This window comes from Antedon mediterranea, chromosome 11 (genome assembly GCF_964355755.1).
Source record: "Antedon mediterranea chromosome 11, ecAntMedi1.1, whole genome shotgun sequence".
NCBI lineage: Eukaryota > Metazoa > Echinodermata > Crinoidea > Comatulida > Antedonidae > Antedon > Antedon mediterranea.
The window spans coordinates 20,896,101-20,922,656 of NC_092680.1; the positions used below are offsets into that span (position 1 = coordinate 20,896,101).

The window sequence follows — 26,556 nt, forward strand, 5'->3', positions numbered from 1 at the left end:
TATACAAGAACTATATTAAAAGTTAGATGATATCTATCAGATATCATTTTCTAAAAATTGTTTCATTAGTTAGAATAGATCACGGAATACCAATACTGATCTGGACTCGGAAATTCAAAATGTAGCAGGCAACGTTTCACCAATGAAAACTTTCAAGACAAACAAAGTATCATAATTATCATGATATCAATTTTTATTTAATAACGATAAATGGATATAAATATTTCGTCTTTTTTGTTATTTTGTGATGGAAAATATATTGAGTGAACATTGGCACTGAGCTTAAATATTCCCCGTCCCCTTAATGTCCGCTTTATAGGAGTGTCCCCTCAGTAAGGATTTGCTGTTTTGCCCCTTAATAATAAATTATGATGTCCATCTTATCCTCTCAATTTTAATGTGCTACACCCGATAATAGAATACACATCTAACTCGTGTGTACTTTAGAGAACCTAGTACATCTTTCGAGACGAGTGGGGGGTTACCCCGGTGTATTATCACAGCCACTGATCACCAACTGGGCCCTCTGGGAGACCAGTCTTTGACTGAAGAGGTTACCCATTATAAATATATATTTCAATTCAATAGAATAACTGTACAGTAGGCTCCCATTTGATGCAATGTGTTACCCAATGTGCTCATTTGATTGTGCTACCCAAATCCATGCTATCCATTTGAAATAATTTGCTATCCATTTGAAAGAATGTGCTACCCGATAATCCGTATAGAATAATGTACAGTACAATTACATATATGCATTTGATTGTGCTACCTAATGTGCTATCCATTTGAAATAATGTGCTATCCATTTGAAAGAATGTGCTATCCATTTGAAAGAATGTGCTACCCGATAATCCGTATAGAATAATGTACAGTACAGTACTATATCTATTTGATTGTGCTACCCAATGTGCTATCCATTTGAAAGAATGTGCTATCCATTTGAAAGAATGTGCTACCCGATAATCCGTATAGAATAATGTATAGTACTATATTCATTTGATTGTGCTACCCAATGTGCTATCCATTTGAAAGAATGTGCTACCCGATAATCCGTATAGAATAATGTACAGTACTATATCCATTTGATTGTGCTACCTAATGTGCTATCCATTTGAAAGAATGTGCTACCCGATAATCCTTATAGAATAATGTACAGTACTATATCCATTTGACTGTGCTACCTAATGTGCTATCCATTTGAAAGAATGTGCTACCCGATAATCCGTATAGAATAATGTACAGTACAGTACTATATCCATTTGATTGTGCTACCCAATGTGCTATCCATTTGAAAGAATGTGCTATCCATTTGAAAGAATGTGCTACCCGATAATCCGTATAGAATAATGTACAGTACTATATCCATTTGACTGTGCTACCTAATGTGCTATCCATTTGAAATAATGTGCTACCCGATAATCCTTATAGAATAATGTACAGTACTATATCCATTTGACTGTGCTACCTAATGTGCTATCCATTTGAAAGAATGTGCTACCCGATAATCTTTATAGAATAATGTACAGTACTATATCTATTTGACTGTGCTACCTAATGTGCTATCCATTTGAAAGAATGTGCTACCCGATAATCCGTAGGCTATAGAATAATGTACAGTACTATATCCGTTTGATTGTGCTACCTAAATGTGCTATCCATTTGAAATAATGTGCTACCCGATAATCCTTATAGAATAATGTACAGTACTATATCCATTTGATTGTGCTACCCAATGTGCTATCCATTTGAAATAATGTGCTATCCATTTGAAATAATGTGCTATTTGAAAGAATGTGCTACCCGATAATCCGTATAGAATATTGTACAGTACAATTACATCCATTTGATTGTGCTACCTAATGTGCTATCCATTTGAAATAATGTGCTATCCATTTGAAATAATGTGCTATCCATTTGAAAGAATGTGCTATCCATTTGAAATCATTTGCTATCCATTTGAAAGAATGTGCTATCCATTTGAAAGAATGTGCTACCCGATAATCCGTATAGAATAATGTACAGTACAGTACTATATCTATTTGATTGTGCTACCCAATGTGCTATCCATTTGAAAGAATGTGCTATCCATTTGAAAGAATGTGCTACCCGATAATCCGTATAGAATAATGTACAGTACTATATCCATTTGATTGTGCTACCTAATGTGCTATCCATTTGAAAGAATGTGCTACCCGATAATCCTTATAGAATAATGAACAGTACTATATCCATTTGACTGTGCTACCTAATGTGCTATCCATTTGAAAGAATGTGCTACCCGATAATCCGTATAGAATAATGTACAGTACAGTACTATATCCATTTGATTGTGCTACCCAATGTGCTATCCATTTGAAAGAATGTGCTATCCATTTGAAAGAATGTGCTACCCGATAATCCGTATAGAATAATGTACAGTACTATATCCATTTGATTGTGCTACCTAATGTGCTATCCATTTGAAAGAACGTGCTACCCGATAATCCTTATAGAATAATGTACAGTACTATATCCATTTGACTGTGCTACCTAATGTGCTATCCATTTGAAAGAATGTGCTATCCATTTGAAAGAATGTGCTACCCGATAATCCGTAGGCTATAGAATAATGTACAGTACTATATCCGTTTGATTGTGCTACCTAAATGTGCTATCCATTTGAAAGAATGTGCTACCCGATAATCCTTATAGAATAATGTACAGTACTATATCCATTTGACTGTGCTACCTAAATGTGCTATCCATTTGAAATAATGTGCTACCCGATAATCCTTATAGAATAATGTACAGTACTATATCCATTTGATTGTGCTACCCAATGTGCTATCCATTTGAAATAATGTGCTACCCGATAATCTTTATAGAATAATGTACAGTACTAAATCCATTTGACTGTGCTACCTAATGTGCTATCCATTTGAAAGAATGTGCTACCCGATAATCCTTATAGAATAATGTACATTACTATATCCATTTGACTGTGCTACCTAATGTGCTATCCATTTGAAATAATGTGCTACCCGATAATCCTTATAGAATAATGTACAGTACTATATCCATTTGATTGTGCTACCCAATGTGCTATCCATTTGAAATAATGTGCTATCCATTTGAAATAATGTGCTATTTGAAAGAATGTGCTACCCGATAATCCGTATAGAATATTGTACAGTACAATTACATCCATTTGATTGTGCTACCTAATGTGCTTTCCATTTGAAATAATGTGCTATCCATTTGAAATAATGTGCTATCCATTTGAAAGAATGTGCTATCCATTTGAAATAATTTGCTATCCATTTGAAAGAATGTGCTACCCGATAATCCGTATAGAATAATGTACAGTACTATATCCATTTGACTGTGCTACCTAATGTGCTATCCATTTGAAATAATGTGCTACCCGATAATCCTTATAGAATAATGTACAGTACTATATCTATTTGATTGTGCTACCCAATGTGCTATCCATTTGAAATAATGTGCTATCCATTTGAAATAATGTGCTATCCATTTGAAAGAATGTGCTATCCATTTGAAATAGGCCTAATGTGCTATCCATTTGAAAGAATGTGCTACCCGATAATCATAGAATAATGTACAGTACTATATCCATTTGATTTTGCTACCTAATGTGCTATCCATTTGAAATAATGTGCTATCCATTTGAAAGAATGTGCTATCCATTTGAAAGAATGTGCTATCCATTTGAAAGAATGTGCTACCCGATAATCCGTATAGAATGCACAGTACAGTTATATCATAGTTATATCCATTTGATTGAGCTATCTATTGTGCTATCCGTTTGAACTAATGTGCTGTCTGTTTGAAATAATTCAGGGTTTTTTTTTTAAATATGTTTTGCTATCCATTTTAAACGTGCTAAACAAGTTACATATTTGTTGATATAAATTTGCGGTACACCACGTAGGCCTATATTAGTTCTGAAAAGAACTGTTGAGTTGCTTGACGTTTCGATTTAGGCCTACTCCAAAGTCAAAGTCTCCAAAGCTATTCCATCATGTCGTATTCGGAAAATCGCCCACAAGTGTTTTCTCAGAGAAGGGTATGTTCTGTATGGGGTTCTGTATGCTATTTTTTAATAATGTACAAAAAATGAAATGAAAAATCATATTAATTATCGGTATGTACGGAGGAAGCTCGAACCACACGAAGCGCGAAACAAATAAAAGCGCAGCGCGAAACATCTGAAATGATATACAATTTCTCAAAACATGAAAACACAGAATATATTATATTAATATAACTTTTTAATATTTCCAAAGGCTCGGACAAGGAAGAAGGGCCTTAAAAAACTGAATTGCTATATGTTAGGCCACATTTCCATAACTTTTCAAAACTCATCGAACCCTCTGCTAGTAGGCCTAATTAATATAGGAGCGTATCGCCAAATCATTAGAGAAAAAAAAACATGGCATGAAGATGTAATTAATCAAACAACGGCCAAAGAATACCAACAATTTTAATTTAGGTTTCGATTCGTAATTACTAATGTGGTGGACTAAGCCTAGTTTGAAACTATAGTGACCATTTATTTTAGAAAGAAAGATAGACAAATTTGTTTCCATCTCCATGTTATTGTTAATACCAAGGCACTTTTCAATTAAAAATTCTGGCCTAGTATTCTTGCAAGGTCGTCACAGCTCCAGTTACAAAGGTCGTCACAGCTCCAGTTACAAACGGTGATACAAAGTGTCAATCATTTGACCAGTGAACAGCCCACTGGTAGGATAGTCCTTGAAACCGTCCGTAAAACACATTAATCACTCACATCAGTCATGCCGCTAATGGTTGAAAACCTCACTTTTTGGGGTTTTCAAACGTAACGCTATCCGGGGCTCCTGCGCCTAATGACGTCCCCCTTTCCGCCACAAAAACGAGTCAATGCATCTGGTGATGCCGTGGAAACGACATTATATGTCTCTGCCACAGCATTGAGGTCGTTTCCATGACATTACCAGATGCAGGGAGAGGACGCTATGACAGGGTAATACTGGGTCACTTAATTTTTGGTTCAGTCAGTGTTTTTTTCTGTGGATTCGATCTCATAAATGTTATGTTTAGCGCCCTCAATTTTAAGAACATAAAGACATGTCCGCAAATTAGGAACAAATGTAAAGATGATGCTGAAGTCGAGACCAACTAAAGGGGGACTTAGGCATATGAACCCGAGTTTTTTAAATAGGGAAAACACACCAAAAACTTTGAAGTCGCATCTGGATAGTTGAAATCTTAACATTAGGCCTACCATAGATGAATTGGGGTTCACAGAATTATACATCCCCCTTTCCACCACACATCATGAGGCAATAACATCAATGCATCTGGTGATGTGGTGGGAAACGACCCCAAAAGGCTGTGGCAGGGCCTTAGTGCTGAGGCAAGAGGAGCACAACTTTTAACATCTTTTTTTTCCTTTGGCTTACGCCACCTGTATTTTTGATCTCGTAAATTTTATGTTTACCGCCCTCAATTTTAAGAATACCCGTACCAGAAAATTAGGAGCCGCGAGAATGCCTTATTTTGGCATACATGAGAAGAAAGACTGAACGAAAGAGAGAAAAGAATGAATGGAAAAAAAGATTATAACCAAGAAAGGTAACAAAAATGGAATAAACCAAAAACAAATGAGAAAGAAACAAATAGCTTAAAAAAGACATTTATTTTAAAATTGAAAATTCAATTAAAACGTATTAATTTTATTTTACAGTACAATGATACAAAAATATGTTTTTCTCATAAACTACATAGCAAATTAATGTATTCTGTTTTATGTAGTATTTATATAATAATTTATTTTACAGAATCTGTATATTCAAGGCTAAATGTTCGTGTTCCTTAATTTATAAATCCTACACTTTGCATAAGTTGCTACTAATATCAACAAGATTACGAAATCAAGTTTACATTCTTAGTATTTAAAAATACTAATATTATTCAGAACAAATCTACATGCGAATCAATTAGTTGATCACCAAGTACAGTTGTATAAGTGCTAAAGCCAATTGTATTTTGTGTTATAACTTACAAAAATGATTGTTTAAAATGAATATACAGACATAACAAATAGTGCCTCCCTATGATGTCGATCCCTATTATTATAACACTTATCAAAAGCATTGCAATTTTAAACTAAAACTGTAAAATACGCTGACTTTGGTTCTATTCCTTTCAAAACGAACACATTAAGTTATTCTAAATAATTAAATAACATTTAAACATTTATTTAAAGATTCAGTCTTTAAATATTCTAATAAGGCACTCACATACCAACGAGATTAGATTGATACCATTAATGCTTTGAGACGGCATTATCAAGCAGTGTGTTACAATATCAATACTTTTTAAGTTTATGGCATTTATAAGATTTGATATTTCAAAACAAAGAACTGGCGGGAAAAATCATCAGTGATACGCTAACAAAATATAAGCGCGCGCGGGCGTATCCTGCGTTAGTATACTACGCGCATCATTCTCTTTCTTTTTGTCACTAATACATTTATGAGATCTAGAAAATGTTTAAAAAAAAAATTATTCCTAAAGATATTCAGTAATTGATATTATCGGAATGTAGCAATCAAACAAGCCGCAAATAAAAGAAAAATATTTTAAAAAACTGCAACTTATTTGGTTTCGGTGGATATAACCAATCAATGGAAGAACCACAATATTGATATATTTACAAGGTGTACTTTCAAATCATCTACAAAGTAGAACAAGATATTTTAACGAGAATAAATAAATTATTCTTCATCGTAAATGATTTCTAGTTTGTAATTAGTCTTAAATTAAATATGTAGGCCTATTATAATATAATATAGCGTTAGACTATTTGGACATAAACTTGGGTTTAAATTTTCCGCCACTTGTTTCGCTTTCCAAGTGACCTATTGGTTTCCAGCCATCTGATTCATCGATTCCATTGGTTGTTGGCTCAACTTCATTTTCTTCGGTCATGTCAAACCCGTCGTTTGTCGCTGCCATTGGTGGTTCAGCAAACCCGTCCAGGTAAGTAGGGTTAGGAATTGCTTCAATACTAGTAGTCTCTTTCAAAGGATGTTTTGTCTTTCTCCTAATTTTATACAAAATAATCAAGAATTGGAAATGTTTAACTGTTTTATTATATACTGCAATTTCTTGTTAATTCTGGAAGATTTGATTGATTTTTCTGTTAGTTTCGTTGTTGTTAAAGAATATTTCATGGGCGTGGGTGCGGGGTGCAGTTTATGAGGATCTAGCAGCTCTATTTTCAAATTGTCTTGTCTCCAAACTATTCGAACTATTGAACAGACATTTATTATAATAAAATTTATGTAGTAACAGCAATTCAATTAAATGCTGTAACGGAAAAAGAAAAAAAAATACGAAATTAAAATTGTTATTACTTACTTTGCAGCAAGTATGTACGTTGCTCCTAAAATTAATATTATTAACAATAGAGCTGATATACCAATAACTATGTACATCATCAGCATATCTATAAAACAAAATTAAGAATAATAAGTGGTTACAAAAAATACAATTGTACAATTATCTAATCTAAATACACCATTTACAATAATGTTATACCAGTAATTAGATTTATGCCTTCCGTATCTATGACAAATGGTTACATAGAATTTCAAATGACAAGTATATTTTAGACGGAAAATAAAAAAACCCAACTTTGTAAGAGAACTACAGCATGAACCCTCTATCGCAAATGCTCGACTGACTACTGCATTCCAGCAGTTATTGTAGTATTTAATGCATGCTGCATATTACGTAATCCTGGTTGTTACGCTACCCGTATGCAAATTAGGAACGTCATTCTGAGGGATAGTAATTATCTTTATTGACCGGGTAAGAAGAATGTGAATGAAGTTGGAAGTTAAATCAACAACAATCAACGCAGAAGAACTATAGTATTTGTAAGTAAACGTTTTTAATATTCGTTATTCTATCAATTGCCAAATACCAGTAGGAAGGTTTAAACTAAACGACATACGTCGATACCACGAGTTTGTTTTCTGAGATTTTTGAAATTCGAAATAGGCCTACGATATGTGGTAATCACGATAAGTAAGCTACAACAATGTCTAAACTTGTAACAACATAACGGCATTAAGTTATACCAGAGTCGCTTTAAAAAATGTTTAGGTTGATCTTGCGCACATAATAGACGGTCGGTATAACAGCAAATAGAACAGATAACTTATCGTTTTTTTTTTTATCTTATAGGCCTAAATACTAATCTAAATGTTTAAACAATAATTTTCAAAATAAATACCTGATTCTCCAGTAGTCTGGGCAGCATTCTCACCTTTACCAGCTGAAATTCAAATAATGATATTATTACATCTATCGTGTATTATAGCCTAGATGATGTACACACATCATTATAGTTCAATGTTTATTTATATAGTTTATTATAGAAACAATACGTCTTTATCCTATTAAACCTTTTCAGTATGTCTCTTATGTATTTAAGCATATCTTGTATCCTTTTTGCAGATTTATTATTACCGCTGGACGATTTTCAGTCGAAAAGATATTGTTTAGGATTAGGCCTAATAAAACATCATATTTAGTACACTTAGTCCATCAAACTTACTAGTAGCGGGTACTGCGGTTGACTTTGCCTGCGTTACCTCATTTGATGATGATGGTTTCATAGCTAAAAAACACAATTAATTAAGAAAAGTAAGTAACGATTGCGCATATACCAGTGACGAATGTTAATAAAACTTTATTTTATAATCACAGATACACAGACAAGCCACAAATACTATCCAAAAACTTATTTCTTTTAAAATAAAATGAAGTACCAAATCTAAAACAATTCAATGTTTTCATTTATCTTTAAAAATGTCAGCATTTTTCTATTGTTTTCCTAACGCAAAATTAGTTATTTGTAGACATTTACAATTATCAATTGACATGACATTTTGATTTTTACAGATTATTAAACCATAAATATACATTTAAACATGTTCCAACTCACGGATAACGACATCCTTTTACAAATTTACCGTAATTAAAAAATCGGAACCGGTGTAAATGTAATGTTTGTGGAAAAGGCAGGAAATGTGCTTAGAGAAAACAACCACCATGTTAATCATCAATCACTTACTATCACTTGTTAACTTAGTTTGTAAAAGTGTTGTTTGTTGGGTGTCAGTAGTAGGCCTAGGCGGTAATGTTGTACGTATCAGCGTTGTAAGCCTTTGTGTAAGCTTCAGCGTTGTCAAACCTTCTGTTGTTACGTGATCAGTTGTAGTTTTAGGCAGCTGGGTGGTGGGGCTTTGCGTTGTGTACAGGCGAGTGGTAGGTGGTAGAGTAACGTGCTCAGTTGTTGGATTATGTGCTATTAAAATAGATTTTGTGAATTCCCAATAAGATACCACAACCGTGCAAAAACATTAAATGTACAGGCCTATAAAATATGCAACTAAATTCAGTCTACTACATTATTTGCAGAAAGTAAAACGCATATTCTTGTTTTACGAACACATATTGTAGAAGTTAATTTAAATTAATTTACTTAAATTGAACACAGGGATGTATGCGTTGTACTTTCTTTTTGAATTGTTATTAAACCACACATAGAAAAGGTGCAACAAATTGATATGCATGCTTTAGTTTGCCACCAATCTTAAGATAAAATAAATCATGTGAATTTCACATCTAAACTTACTTGTGATTGCTTCAGATGTTGGTTGAGGGATTTCTAAAAAAAATTAATATATTCAATATCGTAATGCAATCTCACTAATATAATATCAAAGTCATATGGCCATGTATTTTGTGCTTCTGTGCTTATTCCCATAATTAGAAACACAAATCATATAATATGGTGTCGTCATGATATTTAAAGTATACAGTTTTCATCATTTAATTGGTCTCCGTCCGATATTCCAATTTCATTTACTTTGTACAACTTTTAACTTCATTATATTTCGGTGAGTGAATATAATAAAAAACAAACGATGCAATATATTTGTTTTAAAATGGTACAAACCTGTACAAACTATTGGTTCTCCAGACCAAGAGGTATTAGTATGGCAAGTTATCATTGCGTTTCCTCCTGTCTGCTCGTATCCCGTCATGCATTGGTAAGTAACTATTGCTCCAACAACATAACTGTCGCCAGTTCGGATTGAAAACTCAGAACTTTCTGGTTCTCCACACGTAGAAACTGAAATTGAATCAATATTGTATTATGTTAAGCTGTATGCAAATGGGGAGACGTCTCAACGGCAATCATTTGAATTTTTTTGTAATTGTTTTATAATCCGCAACGCGGCTTTTGCTCAATTTTATGGAGAATTCAAATAATATAGCTTAAAGATGTATTGTCCCTTTGTCAAATTCCAAAAAAATAAAAATTAGAAGATTTCGAAAAAAAGTGGGTCATTTTGAAGTATCATAATAGTTATTAACTTTCCCCAAAAATTAGTCGAAAAAAAAAATTATTTAACTGAAATACAGACGTTTTTTATTTAAAAAAAAACTGTGACTTCCAGTCAAAGTTTTCGATCAAAACATATCTCATAATGCAAAGCGCTTGTTTGGCTACTATGTATGCATAATCATAAAACTTCCTCGCGATGTGTGTGAAAACACCTTCTCAACCGTGACGAGTTGTAAACAATCGTAATTAGGATCATGCATAATGCATACTCTTGGTTTGAAATCTTTGTTTACTTTCGCTTGTGACGATTTTCCAGACAAAATGTAATCAAACTAATTTACCTGTTAATTACGTAAAATTGTTGTTTTTGGCACGAATTTTTGACTTAAAGTGAATAACTTTAATATTACTTTGATATGGCCAATTTAAATTTAGAATATTTTGACTTTCATTTTTTTTGTGTTTCAAGGGACAATACATCTTTAAACAATGTAGTGGCCGATCGAGGATGCCATAGACAATAGGATTCTATATTATGAATAATGATATTGGTATACTGTTCAGATCCCTCAGGGGTCGACAAGATAATAATAAATGTATGAAGAAGGCCTCTGTAAATGTGGATGATTAGATAATACGAGATATAGATAGACACGGTATTCGAATTTTAAAGAGATTGTTGGTACCATCTATCGGAACAAAACATAAGTTATTGTTATTTAAAATCTTCTAATTTGAAAAAAATACTACGTAAAAAAAACTCAAAATATATGGCTAAACGTACTTGAACATGTTGGTTCTTCACCAGACCATGAACCGTCTATCCCACACATCCTCCAGTCATTTCCACTACTAATACCATACCCAGGTTCACATTCGTACGTTACAATTTCACCGTAGGTTGTCTGATCAACCTCTACGGTAATTCCATCAGGAGATCCCGGATGCATACAATCAACGACTGAAAGTAAAACAAAAGAAATCGCTATTAAATTATGTTTATTCATAATGTAAGAAATGTGTGTAGAACAATAACAACCTGAATCATTAAGACAGTAATTGATTTTATTAGTCAATGTAATGTTTTCTATCAGTTAACATGACAGGGTCGTTACCCTTGAATTTCGGGTCAAACAAAATGCAAGCGGCCTAAATTATGCTCTTGTACTTTTTTGTAATAATAATAACGTAACATAATGGGTTTATATATCTTTTTTTACAGTCTACATGTGCAATAATTCCGCTTTAAAGAATGAAAGTGTACCATCTACCTTTGCATTTTAAGCAAATGCTATTATTACAAAACAAGCGGCCTAAATTATGCAATTTTTTTTGCTAGTCAGAAGATAACGTAACTTTGGCTTCTTCTAACTCCATTGATAGATTTATATATCGATTGTCTTACAATAATGCAATAATTCCGCTAAAAGAATGAACATGTATCGTTATATTATATTAGCAAGCCTAGTTAAATAAAAAAAATAATAAGGTTGAAATCAAATTACTTTGGCAGTTCGGAGCGCTGTCTGACCATGTTCCATCAGCCTGACATGTGATGCTCTGGGAACCCGTGATGTCATATCCGGTGTTGCAGTTGTATTGTACACTACTTCCATATGTTCTTACACTGTCCCCACTCATTTCTCCGTTAGTCGGCGGTGAGCCTGGATCACCACAGTTTACAACTGAAATGAAAATAATTCAGTAATAATGTAATAAAGTTGAAAAATAACTGTTTGTTTTTTTTAAAGATATTTAGTTAGATATTTAGGACTACTATACTAACTTTGGCAAGTTGGGCCGTCATCTGACCATGTTGCATTAGCTTGGCAAGTTATAGTCTCTACCCCTATGAGGTCATATCCGGTTTCGCATATATAGGAAACGACGCTGTTATAAGTTGTATTCAGACCAGATCTCCAGAGTCCATTGACTGGTGTACCAGGGTCTCCGCAGTTAACAACTAAACAGACACATTATAATGTTATTATTTTTGTAAACATGTATGAGCATTTCCTGTTAAAAAATCAGGCTCACCACACAGTTCACAAACAAATTATGTAATATTAAATAATTAAAACAATAATAATCATGAAATATATATATATTAATTCCAAATTAAGCTGTAATGTTTTGTTACTAGAAATTATACGTTTTGAAGTTTATAAAAATAAACACCATTTATAGTATTAGAAAATGTAAAATGGAAACACACTCTTGAAATGTTTTTTCTTTAAATTCAATTAAATAAAAAAACGTTAATTCACGAACATTAATTTGAAATATTATTTTAAATATATATTAAAAAAAAACTATTAGTACAATAGTACAGTAATATTTAAAAGTAGAAAACAGGCTAATATTAAGAACTAATTTAAGTTATGTTTACTTTTACAAGTCGGAACATTGTCTGTCCATGTTCCATCAGATTGGCAAGTTATGATCTGTTCACCAATGATGTCATATCCGGTATTGCATATATAGGAAACAACGCTGTTATAAGTTGTAGTCAGACCAGATCTAAATCCATTTGCTGGTAAACCAGGGTCTCCACAGTCCACAACTAAACGAAAATGAAACACGAAATGTTATTTATTCAGTACAGAGGAATGGCAACATTTTTCCTACTTTCTGGAGTTTTAAATGAGTTGTTAGTGGTTCCGAAGAAAGTCTTGTTTGGCCACCCTGTGTTTGTTCTGTCTATCTAAATACTTTTTTAGAAGTTTACTTTTTTAGAAGTAGTAGTAGTAGTAGTTTAAAATTCAGATACATTAATGTTTCCTGTATGGAATGATTACTGAGATGTACATGAATTGCAACTATACCTCCACAAGATGGAGTTGATCCGGACCAACTTCCGTCTTCCAAACACATTCTGGTCATGTCTCCAATCAATTCATAGCCAGCAGTAGTACACGTATATGTAGCTGACATACCAAATGTTGTGCCAGATACATGTGAAACCTCCCCATTATTAATATTGCTTAACCCTCCACAATCCACAGCTGTCAATAAATTAATGTAATTTGTAATATTAACATGTTTAAAGAAAATTGCTTAGCGTTACACATAACGGAAAACTCGAGGATAATTCTGATTAAACTACCATAAAATATTAATGGAATGCCTTAGTTGTTATTAATTAAATACTGCATTACTATTTTGTTACTTTTATATTTTGACATAATATTCATTCTGGTGAATAGGTCTTGCTAATTGTTAAACCACTTTTCTTTTACCTTTATTTTAATTAGGCCTACTCTGGAGACACTTTCACTTAAGAATCGTGTCACTGTTTTAAATGTGTAGCTTCCAAATATTTAAAGTAATAACTTTAGTACAGTATAGAACTCTGAAATTAGATATCTATTTCACCAATAAGAATATATAGCCTATTTGTGTCAATTCTTCTTCTTGTCCTCTCATTGTTCAGTTATTAAGATTAGTGTTCTGCACTGTTTCTACATTCTTCATGAAGTCCGAAATGAAGAGAAATTAAATGTAATATGTTTTCTTTTTAAAACACAAGTGAAAAAAAAAAACTTACGGATACAAGATGGTAAGGATCCTGACCAATTTCTATCTGACTGACACTGTCTTGTCGAAGAATCACTTAAAACATACCCAGGATTACACGAGTAACTTACAGATTTTGGGTAGAAAAACTGATTTTCATTAAGAACACCATTTGTTGGTGTACCAGGATCACCACACGAAACACCTGAAACATAACGTTTTAATCTATTTAGAGAATTAACATCAGTGGAGGGTGTAACGATTATGAAAAGTAGGCCTACTGATCTTCACTAAAATTAGTAGTAGGAAGGTTACTGTAATTACCATTGCAAGTTGGCAACGCTTCTGACCACAAACGGTCCTCTCGACATTCTAATTCACCACTTGCAACACCGCCCTCTGGTTCATATCCTACACTGCATTCATACGTTATAGTATCGCCAACAACAAAAGCCCCAGTATATTGAACGTTTCTGCTAACTTCTGTTAACGAATCTGTGTTCAACGCAGAACACTCTCTGATGCACGCCGGTTGTGTTTCTTTAGTTACATGACTAAATGCACCGGAAAACCAACAATATGACTCTGTAGGTCCAACTTGGTGAAATCCTGTGTTACATGTCAACGTCACAGTGGTCTGTGAGGCGTATATTTCTTGATTTGGTGTAACCGTACCGTTGCTAAACTCAAATGATGTACAATTCATAAATGCATCATCTATAAAACAAACACATATATTTAATCAAAATATTACATGAGACACCTATGCCTACTATAACTTTTTGCACCATAAAAAAACCTCGTTGCTTCAGCGTAATACAAACTCTCCAAGGAGAGTCTATTACAGCATTAAATAGACCTACAAAATCTACGTCTTCAAAAATAAATTAAATATACATACTTTTATACATAATAATTCTTAATTCTCCACCACACAATTGACTGTTATCTCCTGTACATGTCTCTTGCGTGCAATTATTACTTGATGGTTTACCGTTTGCTGGAGCCATTGGATCGAAATTATCTCCACAAAAGCACTGACTTCCAGCCTCCAAACCAGAGTATAGGAAACCCCGCCTGTGACATAAGTCATGGCAAAATTCTATAGTCATAGAATCCTCACTTTCACAGTAAGGCTGATCTGCTGCGCATCCATTGCACTTTTCTTCAGGTTCTGGAATATTGCAAGAGTCTAGGCCTGGAAGTGTTCGGTTTTCCGCATAATCGTAATAGCATCCTAAGTTTTCAAAGCCTAGAAATTAAACAAACGCATACGTAATATATCTTGTATACTGAATTTAACATTATTGGCACTGTCCTCATTTTCATCTTAAGAAATAGGCCTACTAAGGATGTCTATACAATATTATTATTAATTTTATCTCGCAAGACCACATTCATCAGTCAGGTGAACCGAATTAAATATTCAAATGAACAACACTAGAAGATGCATTTTTATGTATTTATTTTATTTTTATTATTTATCATTTTTGTTTCGGCCCTTGTTAAAAAAATCATTTTCATTGTAAACTATACATAGTCCAAACTGGCTACCGTTGCATTTTACGAAATGACTAACTTTTGAGGAATTTATTTCACTTTAGGCCTATATGTAACCTTAAAACGTATTTCAAAATGCTTTGTTTTACCACCGTTCATCCATAAACTTGCTATATTAAAAGCCATTTTCATACCAAACGTTAATTGAACCGAGATTTAATTTGAGAAAACAAAACATTCTAAGCCACGTTGTAAGACCAATCTTAATTGAACATTGTAATATTCATATTCGTAGCATACAATACAAATATTCGACAATCATTACTATTATAATTACCAGTATTAGCTCTACCATTATTTAAGTAGGAACATATTACTCTTGATAATGAAGGGGGATATATTTATTTAAAATACGCCTTTACTCGATGTAAATCCCACCTTTTATGCTCCTACCAATAGCCTAATATTTTTCTGTGATTCGTACCATATTACCATTATTTAGGATGATACCTACAGTACTGTCTGCTCTAACAATAAGGTGATTGTTTTTTTATCACACTACGCATGCTCCTAATTAACCATTTGTCTGTTGTGACTCCCCCTATAGTATAGGAAATAGACACATGATGGCCGCAATGACGAGAGTCATTCAAATATTAAATAAATAATATCATAATTACTATTATTTAAGTACAGCATGATAAATAATGTCTTTCTAAAGATAGGGGGATTTTATTTTATTAAAAATAACTTTTTTAATTCCCCTATATGGTCCCCCAATCTTTAGTTGGTTTTGATTCACTCTGTAGAAATTTCCCTTTCTCCTCTTTTATTCTCTTTTATTATTACTTAACCATTTTTCTTTCATTTATGATTCCCCCTATAGAGGAATTAGGCACATAATGGCACTGACGATATTTATACATCATTATCAGTTGCTAATTGGAGAAAAAAAATCCCATTTAAACTCCAAACTGAACAATACTTAAATATGTTGATGCATGGCGTGAATGACTCATTTAATAAGTTAAAAACCGATAGGCCTACTATTTAAAAAAGACTGGTACAGTACAGGCCCGTATCCAGGGGGGGTGCGTTGGGTGCAGACGCACCCCCCCAAGTCCCAAAAGGTCCACTATTTCCTCGGTTGGTATTTTTTCTTGTCTTGTTTAACTAAAGACAATATCATTATATATATACAAAATTTACATTATCAATGGTATACAAACAAAAATATGCTAATATAAAATGAAAAAATACCGGTAATTAAATTACGGAATCTGAACTGACTACAAACTCGATGTAAAACATGCGCAGTCGATCATGTGACGACAAGCAATAGCTTAGCGCTTCATGTACGCGGTACGCGGTAAAGTGTTTGCTGGAGAAATACAGACAACTTAACGTCAGGGAACACGTGTACTTTTTGTCGGGGAATATAATATACAGTAAAAAGCGTTCGCGTTCACTTCGTAGCTAGCTTCAGCGCCTAGAAAACCGCGACGTTTCATTGACCGTGAGAGTACGTCAGAGTGATATTATTATGCACTTTATATGCATTCATTATTGCCAGCGATCTAACTTACTACTAAACAATAGCTAGGTACGCACTTGTCTGGCGGTATCCCTTTGTACGAATCGTTCAACGTTGGGTCGAGACGCGTGATATCAAGTTTCATCCAGGGACCAAAATGTGTAATGTGTTATTTTCCAGGCGAAGTTTACCGACGGTTACGTCGTGTACTGCGTCGACGTAAGCTACACTACAGCAAAAACGAATTATGTTAATTGTTCGTTTGTTCACCAATTTTTTAATTTACAAGTAACCTTCTGTACCGTGGGGCACCTAAAATAAATTTTTCATCCATTACTAAACAAAAAAACATGCCATTTTCGCTTAGCCAACATTATAGCTATAGTTATTACATTTTCAATATCCTGTATGTCATGAATTTCTCACCACTCGGAAGTCCAGATGGTACGCATGCATACACCTGGGAGGAATAAACTTTTTTCCCCGACTGAAAAAGGTCTACGCTTGCGTTTTTTAAGCCTCTAGGCCTGATGTTTCCAAAGTATAAAATGCAATTTTTTGAAGACCTGCAGCTCTAGTTTTAAACATTTTCTTAGCTCAGCCCCAACAATAAAGCTGGTCATATTTCGAAGAACAAGAAGTACATTTTCCGGGACCTAACATCTCTATTTTTCAAACATTTCTTAGCTCAGTCACAACCCATGATAGGGACTTATATATTTTTTTTCATGTTTTGAAGTATAATAAATCCAATTTCCGGGACCTCCAACTCTATTTTTCAATATTTTCTTTGAACTTTTATTTTTTAAATTGAAAAATATGGATTGAAACCGTCATCGCACATCGTTTTTTTGCACGCAGTATTTTATTTATGCATTATAAAAAATGGAAAAAATGGCTACCCTAAATTTGATTAAAAAGACCTCAAATGACGCTAGAGAACGCGTTGCTTCCGGGGGCTTCGCCCCCTGGACCCCCACCGGGGGCCCTTGGCGGCCCCTGGCCCTCAGCCTAGTGATGCTCGCTTCGCTCGCATAGCCCCCTCGTCGGGGAATGTAGCCCCCGCGTCGGGAAGATCCTGGCGCCACCCCTGCTGAGTTGGCCTCATCATGAAAGCGTTAAGTTCTGGTGTCCATCGTTCAACTAGCCCAAGCCACAACAGAGAGTCTTACATCAGTCTTTAGAACGTCAAATAACGCAAATTTTTCCAGGGCCTTCGGCCCCTGGACCCTGACCGGGGGCCCTTGGCGGCCCCCTGGCCCCCAGCCATTGTTGCTCGCTTCGCTCGCACCCCCCCATTATAAATGCTGCATACGGGCCTGCAGTACATTATTAAAACAACATATGTTACCAAACGATTATATTGATTGCAGACTCGAAAAACTATTTATTACGTGTGTGTGATTTGTACAGCGCTGTGGATATCATTTCTCGTGGCTACCACATTATACATAAATCTTGAATTATTTGGGTATTTTAAATCATGAGGCACTTCATTGCTCGTTTTACATTTATATAAAAATGTATAACAATATAAAAGGTAAACATTTACAAAACAAGAACAGAACGCCACAAAACAATCAGAAAAAAATGTAACAATAAACGTATTGCACTCTTCCCGCCTTGTGTATCTGTTACGATTTCAAAATACTATTTAAATCTCAAAAATCGTAATCAGGGGAGTGAATGAGTGATTCGTCAATTAGAACATTAATACTATTCAACTATGCAACGTAATTAATCCTTCATTGGGTTCAAATAAACTCAAATTATATATGTAACATCGCAAACATTCATAATGCTACCGTACCGATACTTCATTACCAGTTTTTAAAATGTACATATTGAAGTATATTAATACTGTATCTATATATAAATTTACGTAAGGGCAAAAATCGGTAAATCGTGCGTTATTTCTAGAATGTTTACTCGATGGTATATAAAGTTGGTTCGTACTTTCGGTACTAATTTTAACCACCTGATGTAACCCTGTTTACTAATTAAATTGAGTTCGATAATTAGTTATTGACGATTAAAACGAATTTAGGTTCAACGATTTGCCCCAAATAGGGGTGTTTTTCGATCGTGGTATACACTGTCTAATGGATGTCAATTTGAAAAATACCCGCACACAATAATACGAGGACACTTCGCATTTTCCTATCTCCTCCTACGATAATTGTTTTTAATAGCTGAAAACCGGTTGAACAGTTCGAGTACACCATCATAATGTTGAAGACAGGCCGATTTTCTTTAAAAAATGCTATTTTGATACATGTAATATACGTTTTTACAAATGTATTGATTTGTGATGAATGGAACATTCCAAATTATTTGGTTTAACCATAGAGGTATAGATTTAGATTTATGGGCCACCTTGGAGAATAAACATAAATAGTATTGCAATGCTGTACAATACTGTTAAGGTATTAACCACTTTTGATCGCAATTTGAATCGCGAATTTCTTACTGTGAGTGTTGGTACTGTTAGATATAATATAAACAAATATACAAATAAACTTTATTACTGTGAGTGTGGGTAGGCCTTACTGTTAGATTATAAACATATAATATACAAATAAATAAACGTTATTACTGACAGTTGTTTCTCAACGTTTGTATTAATTAATAATTTAAAAATATATAAACGTACGTAGTGGTGTATCGTTACATGTACTTTACTATTTCAATCGACTATGACAGTGAGAGTTTTAACAAAGTATTAAATCGTAAATGTTTTACTGTATTTAGTGGTATATTATTTATAGGCCTATAAAACATTAAAAACAATATTTCGTTACTGAGTGGATAAGAATATATTTTAAAATGTTTCCTCTTTGTACCTATCTTCTTCCCCCATCCCTCAACCATTAATGTTACATACAAAACACAAATTGGGTTTGTTTAAATAGTCCAAATAAAAAAATTTGACTCATTTTGTTTCTCTCTCGGAAGTAATTCCCAGGGTGCTAATTTTAGCTGACTACATAAATCATCGTGTATATTTATTCGTTTCTGAAACCTCCATTTTTTTCTCGCTGGAAAATACTGTGTATTCGAGAACCATCTGTGGGCACGACCTAGATGGTACGCGAGCGAAGCGAGCGTGCCATCTAGTCAGACTAATTAACATAATCTCTCAAAACCAATACCACAACAATGCATTATCTATAGTATGTTTACATGTGCAGCGCTTGCTATATGTAATGCCGTGAATAAGTAATCCAAATCACAACTTGTTGCTATGGTAGCGTGTCAATACAGAGGAGGAGTAATAGTATTGCTTACCACACCTTTATCGTACTGAATGACTAATTCTAAAATTGTAACGGTAAGCATTGAAAATAACAATGTTAATTTCAATGCTACTGTATTGAACTAAATATAATGCCGGGTACTGTACTTAATTATCTTTCAATGTTAATTGATTGCTTGTGTAATTAACGAGATAGAAGGCGTAATGTTGTAATAAATTAGGTGTCTATTCTCTATCTCATTAATTTACGTTTTTAACAGCAGATAATAATGCCCAACTAAAACCATGGAGGAAATATATATCTATATATTTATATATATATATATATATATATATATATATATATATATATTTCCTCCATGCAAAACTAACATATTAATACTGTAAGGGAGAATTAATGCGGCTCTCCATTGTGTTGATGATGGGTTTTTTTTCAACCATTGAAAATTTAGTGCCATGAGCTAAAAATACGATTCGGTAGTTTGTTATGTATTATTCAGTTAGCCTACAATAAAACAATTGTCTTTTTTGTATTTACTTTACCAGTGATCAAAGAAACGGTTTATTTGTATCCCAGGGATCGATAACGATATGCTCTGAACTGCGCATGCCTAATCAGTAATTATTCTTCATGGCTTAATCTATAGAAACACCCATAATAATTGTTTTTGTGACTAAGGCTTATGGAATGGCAACGTAAAAGTATTTGGTTTATATACGTGTAGTAGCTAAACGTAAGGATGGAAACACGAGATTAATCAAGTGGTATCTCAATCTTTGTAGAGAATTGTGATGTACTATAGTAGGCATGTTGGTACGTTACTCATTATAAGTAGCTGATGTGGTAGAATAGTTAAAATGTAACTGGTTATTAGTGTATGGTAATTTTCCTAACATTCAGGTCCACCATGTTGTTCTTCATAGAACCAAAATACATAATATGAAACTATGAAAAGCCTCTAACAAACATTGTCTCGACAAATTTGATGAATGGTTGAATAACTTCAGCAGAAAGAATAACAAACTTTAATACCCAACTATAACAAAACTAACAACAAAGTAAAATAATGACATTCATATGTAAATTTTCATTTTTACTATTATTTGACAATGGCGGTTAAAAGTGTTTACATTCTTTGTTGAGATACGTGCTGTCATTTTGGTGAATATAGCTAAATAATTCCTCCATTATTTGTATCAAATACTTTTTAAATAAAGCGATACGGAAATGAACTGCAAAGATAAGACGAGCCTTGAAATTATCAGAAGCACAGTCTGCTTGCTTATGGTGGTAACATTGATAAGACCATTATCAGAAGATACACTGACTATTCCTGATAATATGATCTTTTATAGGCCTAGAGCGTTTGTGCAATTTCGAGTATTTTTCCTGTAGTTTTATTGTCTTTTATTATCTTAATTATCATTTGCCAAGCAAAATTAATTTCCATTTTAAGTGGACCTGCAATAAAATGTCTTGAATCTTTAAAATAAAGAGAGTAACTTCAAAGAAACAATACTATACTGTATAAGTATTTATATTCTGAAAAGTGATAAACAGGCCATGAATAATCTACTGTAGCCTACATGGGTTAAAGGTTGTATTCAGTCAAATAACTGTTCTGTATGAATAGGATTTTTCCGGATTGTGGGTTATGAATTTGCATGTCAAAAGATTCAGCTCAGTGACTTTTTTTATAAACGTCAGCTAGACGAAATATTTTACTGTCAGATAATGCCATTTAATAATCATGATTAGTTATATATGTCCGGGTGTTAATAATTTGCAAATGGGGAAAGGAGGGGTTTAATCCTACCTTAGGTCCATGATCCTATCATTCTATTTCCACTTTATAAAGAGCAGAAATGAAATTTACAAAAGCTGCCGCTTATGGCGAGGTTCAATAATTTCCACTAATAATGTGTTAGAATTGGCTTGAAAAAATAATCTTAATGTTGATGATGATTATGTTGTATTGTAGAGTTCTTTAAATAATGTCCAATAACTATTTTTCTAGAATGTTCCTTTGGCGATCAACATCGTGTAAGTCTGGAGTGAACCAATTAGTTTGATACCCGAGTGATTAACAAACGTCAGATTTGAACCCAACACTTTCAACTGATTCAGATGGCACGTTGTTGCACTCCATATCATTTTGAATCGTCTACAACCAGTCACGTTTTTATACCTCACGGGGTAAGTTTCTTCTTAATTGCTATACCTGTTGTCAGAAATTTCCCTTATTAATATACATGTGGTTTAATATTACCACAATTGAACGACGTATAATTTCAACGGATACCATAACATATTTTTTAAGGAAATTTGAGGTTTACTTTTTAGCTTGCAAAAACAAGTTTGAAAATAGCACAAACTGAACCGATGTTTCAGTGAAGCATGTAATTCAATGCGAGCCGAATGTGGCTTAATTACTGATATGATATTAAGATAATTGTTCCGGAGGATGGAGACATAATCAATCTTAACTACGCAACAGTTTCCGGATTGGAAAAATGAATTTGAAAACATCTTATTGACACCTACTCAGTCGCGAGTTATCTTTTAAATGCCTGAATAATGTTACTGTTAGTTTATACAATGTCATTGTAGACCGAATCAATGTGAGCCCACGTAGGCTAAACACAATAACTGAAAACACTCCCTTATTATCATGATGCTATTATTAGAACTGTTGTGGAATAATAGAAACAGACAGATACTGTACAAATACCAGACATTTGCGTTGCAACATAAAATAACTATATTGGTGATACTTAATGCAGAATAGCAACCCACTACCCCCTTATTAAGCAATATCTACAGTTTTCTCAAATCTGTTTAATATGAACTTAAGACTTTTAAAATCAGGTACATTATTTTTTTAGAGCATGAATTTTCCATATTCAATTTTCATAGAATAATAATTATATTACTGTAAACATTTCGTTGGTCTTAACAATTTCAAACGAGATTATTGCATTTCTAGAAAACGTTAACCAATTATTACTTTGTTGTAGGATCTTGTTAATACCCTTATGAGGATATTATTGTAGGCCTACTTATACAAACACCTATATCCACTTAATAACAGTGGCCAGCACAAATCGGCTAATGTAAAGTATTGGGCTGCACTGTAAACTGCATTTTAAATCTCTGGTCATTACGGTTCGCAAAATTAAAAATAAAATATACCGTACGGTTTTTATTATTGTATTAAACACAAGTTTAACGTCATACCAGTTGCCATATTGACGGCAATCATTTAAAATTCATAAATTGATTTAGTATTGTTATATTTCACCATAATTGTTGACTTCACAAATAGTGGCAATTTACCAATTAACTTTACGTTCTTTGAACAAAATTGTGAACGATGATTTCATTATGTTTGTATTTATTTTTGAAATTTACAGTTGAATATTTAAATTATAATATGTGTTGTATATACGTAATAGCGTTACCGTAAATGGTACAGTAGGCAGTTATTATTGAAAATGTCACAAAACGGTGGACTAATGAGATTCCTGTAGTCGTAGGCCATTGTTTGGTATTCGACTAGTTCATTTCAGATTTCTTTATAAATCGATTATTCACAAAGGCAGAATTCGTTTATTTCTTTTATTGTTCACCTGTAAAAATAATTCTTAACACATTTTTTGTTGAATATGCCATTTTAATGTCATCTAATTACTATCCACTTTGACCAAAATCGAATGATTATTTTTATCAAGGGGTGAACATGTGGGTCACTTAGTAAAAACGATAGGTCACCTTTGCCATCATCTGTAGCTTTTTTTTTACCGTTTTTGGTAATGAAATAACAACAAAAAATGACAATATTGTGTCCTTCTCGTGATTCACCTTGTGGTTGTACGCATTGCTGCCTAAAAAGCAATTCTATCTTGGAAAAGATTCTAATTTATTATTACGGATATATGAGGATTAAAATGTTTGTATTAATCAAATCGTTGACTTGGGTATGAGTTCGTGGTGAATATGGAACTATAGGCCCTGGTATTCTTCTGTATTGTACCGGTATTGATTATCTGTTAACGTCAGGCTGTTTAACATCCCGAAATACTACTTTTCATGCGGATATAGGGCCTAACCTGGAATGTTTACCTCCTACAATTGTATTGTTATTGAGGTTTAAACACAATTTATTCAATTCTGAAAGTCAAATGCTCTTAATAGTGCTGTATATGTATCAATTGATTCACAACTGTATTTTTATAATACCGCCATTCTCCTTCCAGCTCACACATGCTTAATATCTGTATCTTCGTTTAGAAAATGAAGTGAGGCCCAATAAAATGTACAGTATCTTTTAGTAGTTTTGTTAATTGAATTTATATTAGGCATGTTTGAATAGTATTATACGCCTGTTCGTTTTGTTAGTATACATGAGTACGACATAGAATTTGAAAAGAACATCATTTTACCTCAAACAAAATAGGGATGCTATGTGATCAGGGAGGTACCTCAATGCTACTGTGTTGATACGCATCTAAGCCATATATCACCTACTGTATTTTATCTACACTTCTGTGTTATGAGAATAAAAATAATATTAATAAACATATGAGCCTTAGGGGAAGGGTCACCCACATTGTTTGAAATCATCAAGTGTTTTAGGAATGCTGACCGTCAAAATAATCTACAGTATTCGTTATGGTTTCTGTTATTAATGTTTGATGGGAAAATTGTTACGGTATTTCTGTAGATGATATAAATTTGATAATAAGGGTATATCATAATAACAAGGAAACATATGAAAATCTAAAGTTTGTATAAATTCAAGATTTTTCTCTTCAAGCTTCAAAATGGTAGCTTTGGATTATTACGTCATTTTGAATTGATTATTATTCAACTATTCATAATAACCAGCATTGACCTAAATTATAATAACAGTATCATGCAAAGACTGGTAGACGTGTCTGTCAGATACCTATTGAAGGTTGTGTTTTTGTTAGCAATTCTCTGCTGTCATTTAAATTATATGCATAATTTTGGAGTATTGAAGGAGTTTTGCTAGGTGAATAAATACCTCTTTTAAAACATCAAAATCCTTTAGTATATACGTCACAATAGTATTAGTGGGTTTCTTTATATGTAACTGTTTGCTATATACGCTTCGTGTGTTTTCTATAGATGAGATCTAACGTCATTGGCAACCACTATTGTGTTGCATATTTTTCTAGGGTTGTTAATGAATAGAAGGTGCAGCGATAGAAAAAAAAACATGACGGCAGGCTTACATACTCATCAATCAGAATCAGACGTTTTGTATAATAGAGGCCTAGGACAGCAATGTTCAAATCTCTAAATATGATTTGCTTGTCACACTTATTATTGAAAGAAATTCAATAGTTCGAAACACCGAATGTGTAAATAAAGTCTGCACAAATAGGCATAATAGAAACGTTTTAAAATGCGAATTGGTAAAAAAGAATACGTTGTAACTTATACAAAATGATAATTGACATTCTGGAGAGTAAAAGTTAACAATTCTCTTGTCAAACCAATAGAGTATAACACTATAGAACAGATTCAAATTTCTAAAAAATGTAGATAATTTGTAATCATAGTATATACCGCATAATCAAATTATTATTTGTTTCTGAGTATTTGATAAACAATATTTGTGAAAATGATACTAATAAACTATGTTACCAGTACTTTAATTATAACTGTATAACTATGGAGTCCTCTATGATATAACCTACCACTGGATTTGACTCTACTTTCTGCATTCTAATAATACAATCCTGTAATGATAATAGGCCTAAAACGAACGAATGACTTTTTAGTATTATCGGGTTTTTCTTCAATCGATAATTTTTGTACTTCAGTGATAAAATACCATTAGAGAATATATTCGAATACAGTCGCTTCTGGATTCGATTTGGTACTATGTAAATAGAATCAGCTATTCGCATGCAGGTGAAATGGTTCACATAGAATTAGAAAGTGATCCGAGTAAATGCCAAATGTTTGGTTAAAGCAATCCACATCATACAATAATTGAAATCTTACCTGTACAAATATGTAATAGTAAAAGTCCTAGAATTACAAACATCAAATTCGATCCCATTTTGTTTTTAAATTAATATAAAATGTCCCCTTGGCGTGTTTAGTCCCTATCGTCGTAGTGTCATGGATCGAGTATTCGCAAATAACGGACCAATTGTTGAACCATACTTGTTATATACTCGGTACCATTAAACAGATTTTTTCATTGTATTGATGAATGACTCACTGTTACGTATCCACCCACCTAATAAATATTCATAGGAATAATTTATGCTAATTAAAAAACACTAATTAAATTT

General features: G+C 33.2%; 1 protein-coding gene across 2 annotated transcripts; it reads right to left on the reverse strand.

The window, feature by feature from the left end:
• Positions 1-6,505: 6,505 nt before the first annotated feature.
• LOC140062382 (CUB and sushi domain-containing protein 3-like) lies at positions 6,506-26,396 on the reverse strand. Of its 2 annotated transcripts, XM_072108575.1 has the most exons (16): positions 26,261-26,396; positions 14,835-15,185; positions 14,258-14,650; positions 13,965-14,138; positions 13,243-13,422; positions 12,807-12,980; positions 12,204-12,380; positions 11,923-12,102; positions 11,202-11,378; positions 10,025-10,201; positions 9,701-9,733; positions 9,137-9,370; positions 8,618-8,680; positions 8,294-8,335; positions 7,414-7,501; positions 6,506-7,096 (listed from the first exon to the last, which is right to left on the reverse strand). In XM_072108575.1, the coding sequence occupies exons 1-16, from the start codon at positions 26,316-26,318 to the stop codon at positions 6,853-6,855; spliced, it is 2,745 nt and encodes a 914-aa protein (XP_071964676.1). In that variant the 5' UTR covers positions 26,319-26,396; the 3' UTR covers positions 6,506-6,852. The 2 variants fall into 2 exon arrangements, with proteins under 2 accessions (XP_071964676.1, XP_071964677.1); XM_072108576.1 differs by lacking the exon at positions 9,137-9,370.
• Between the last annotated feature and the right edge of the window lie 160 nt (positions 26,397-26,556).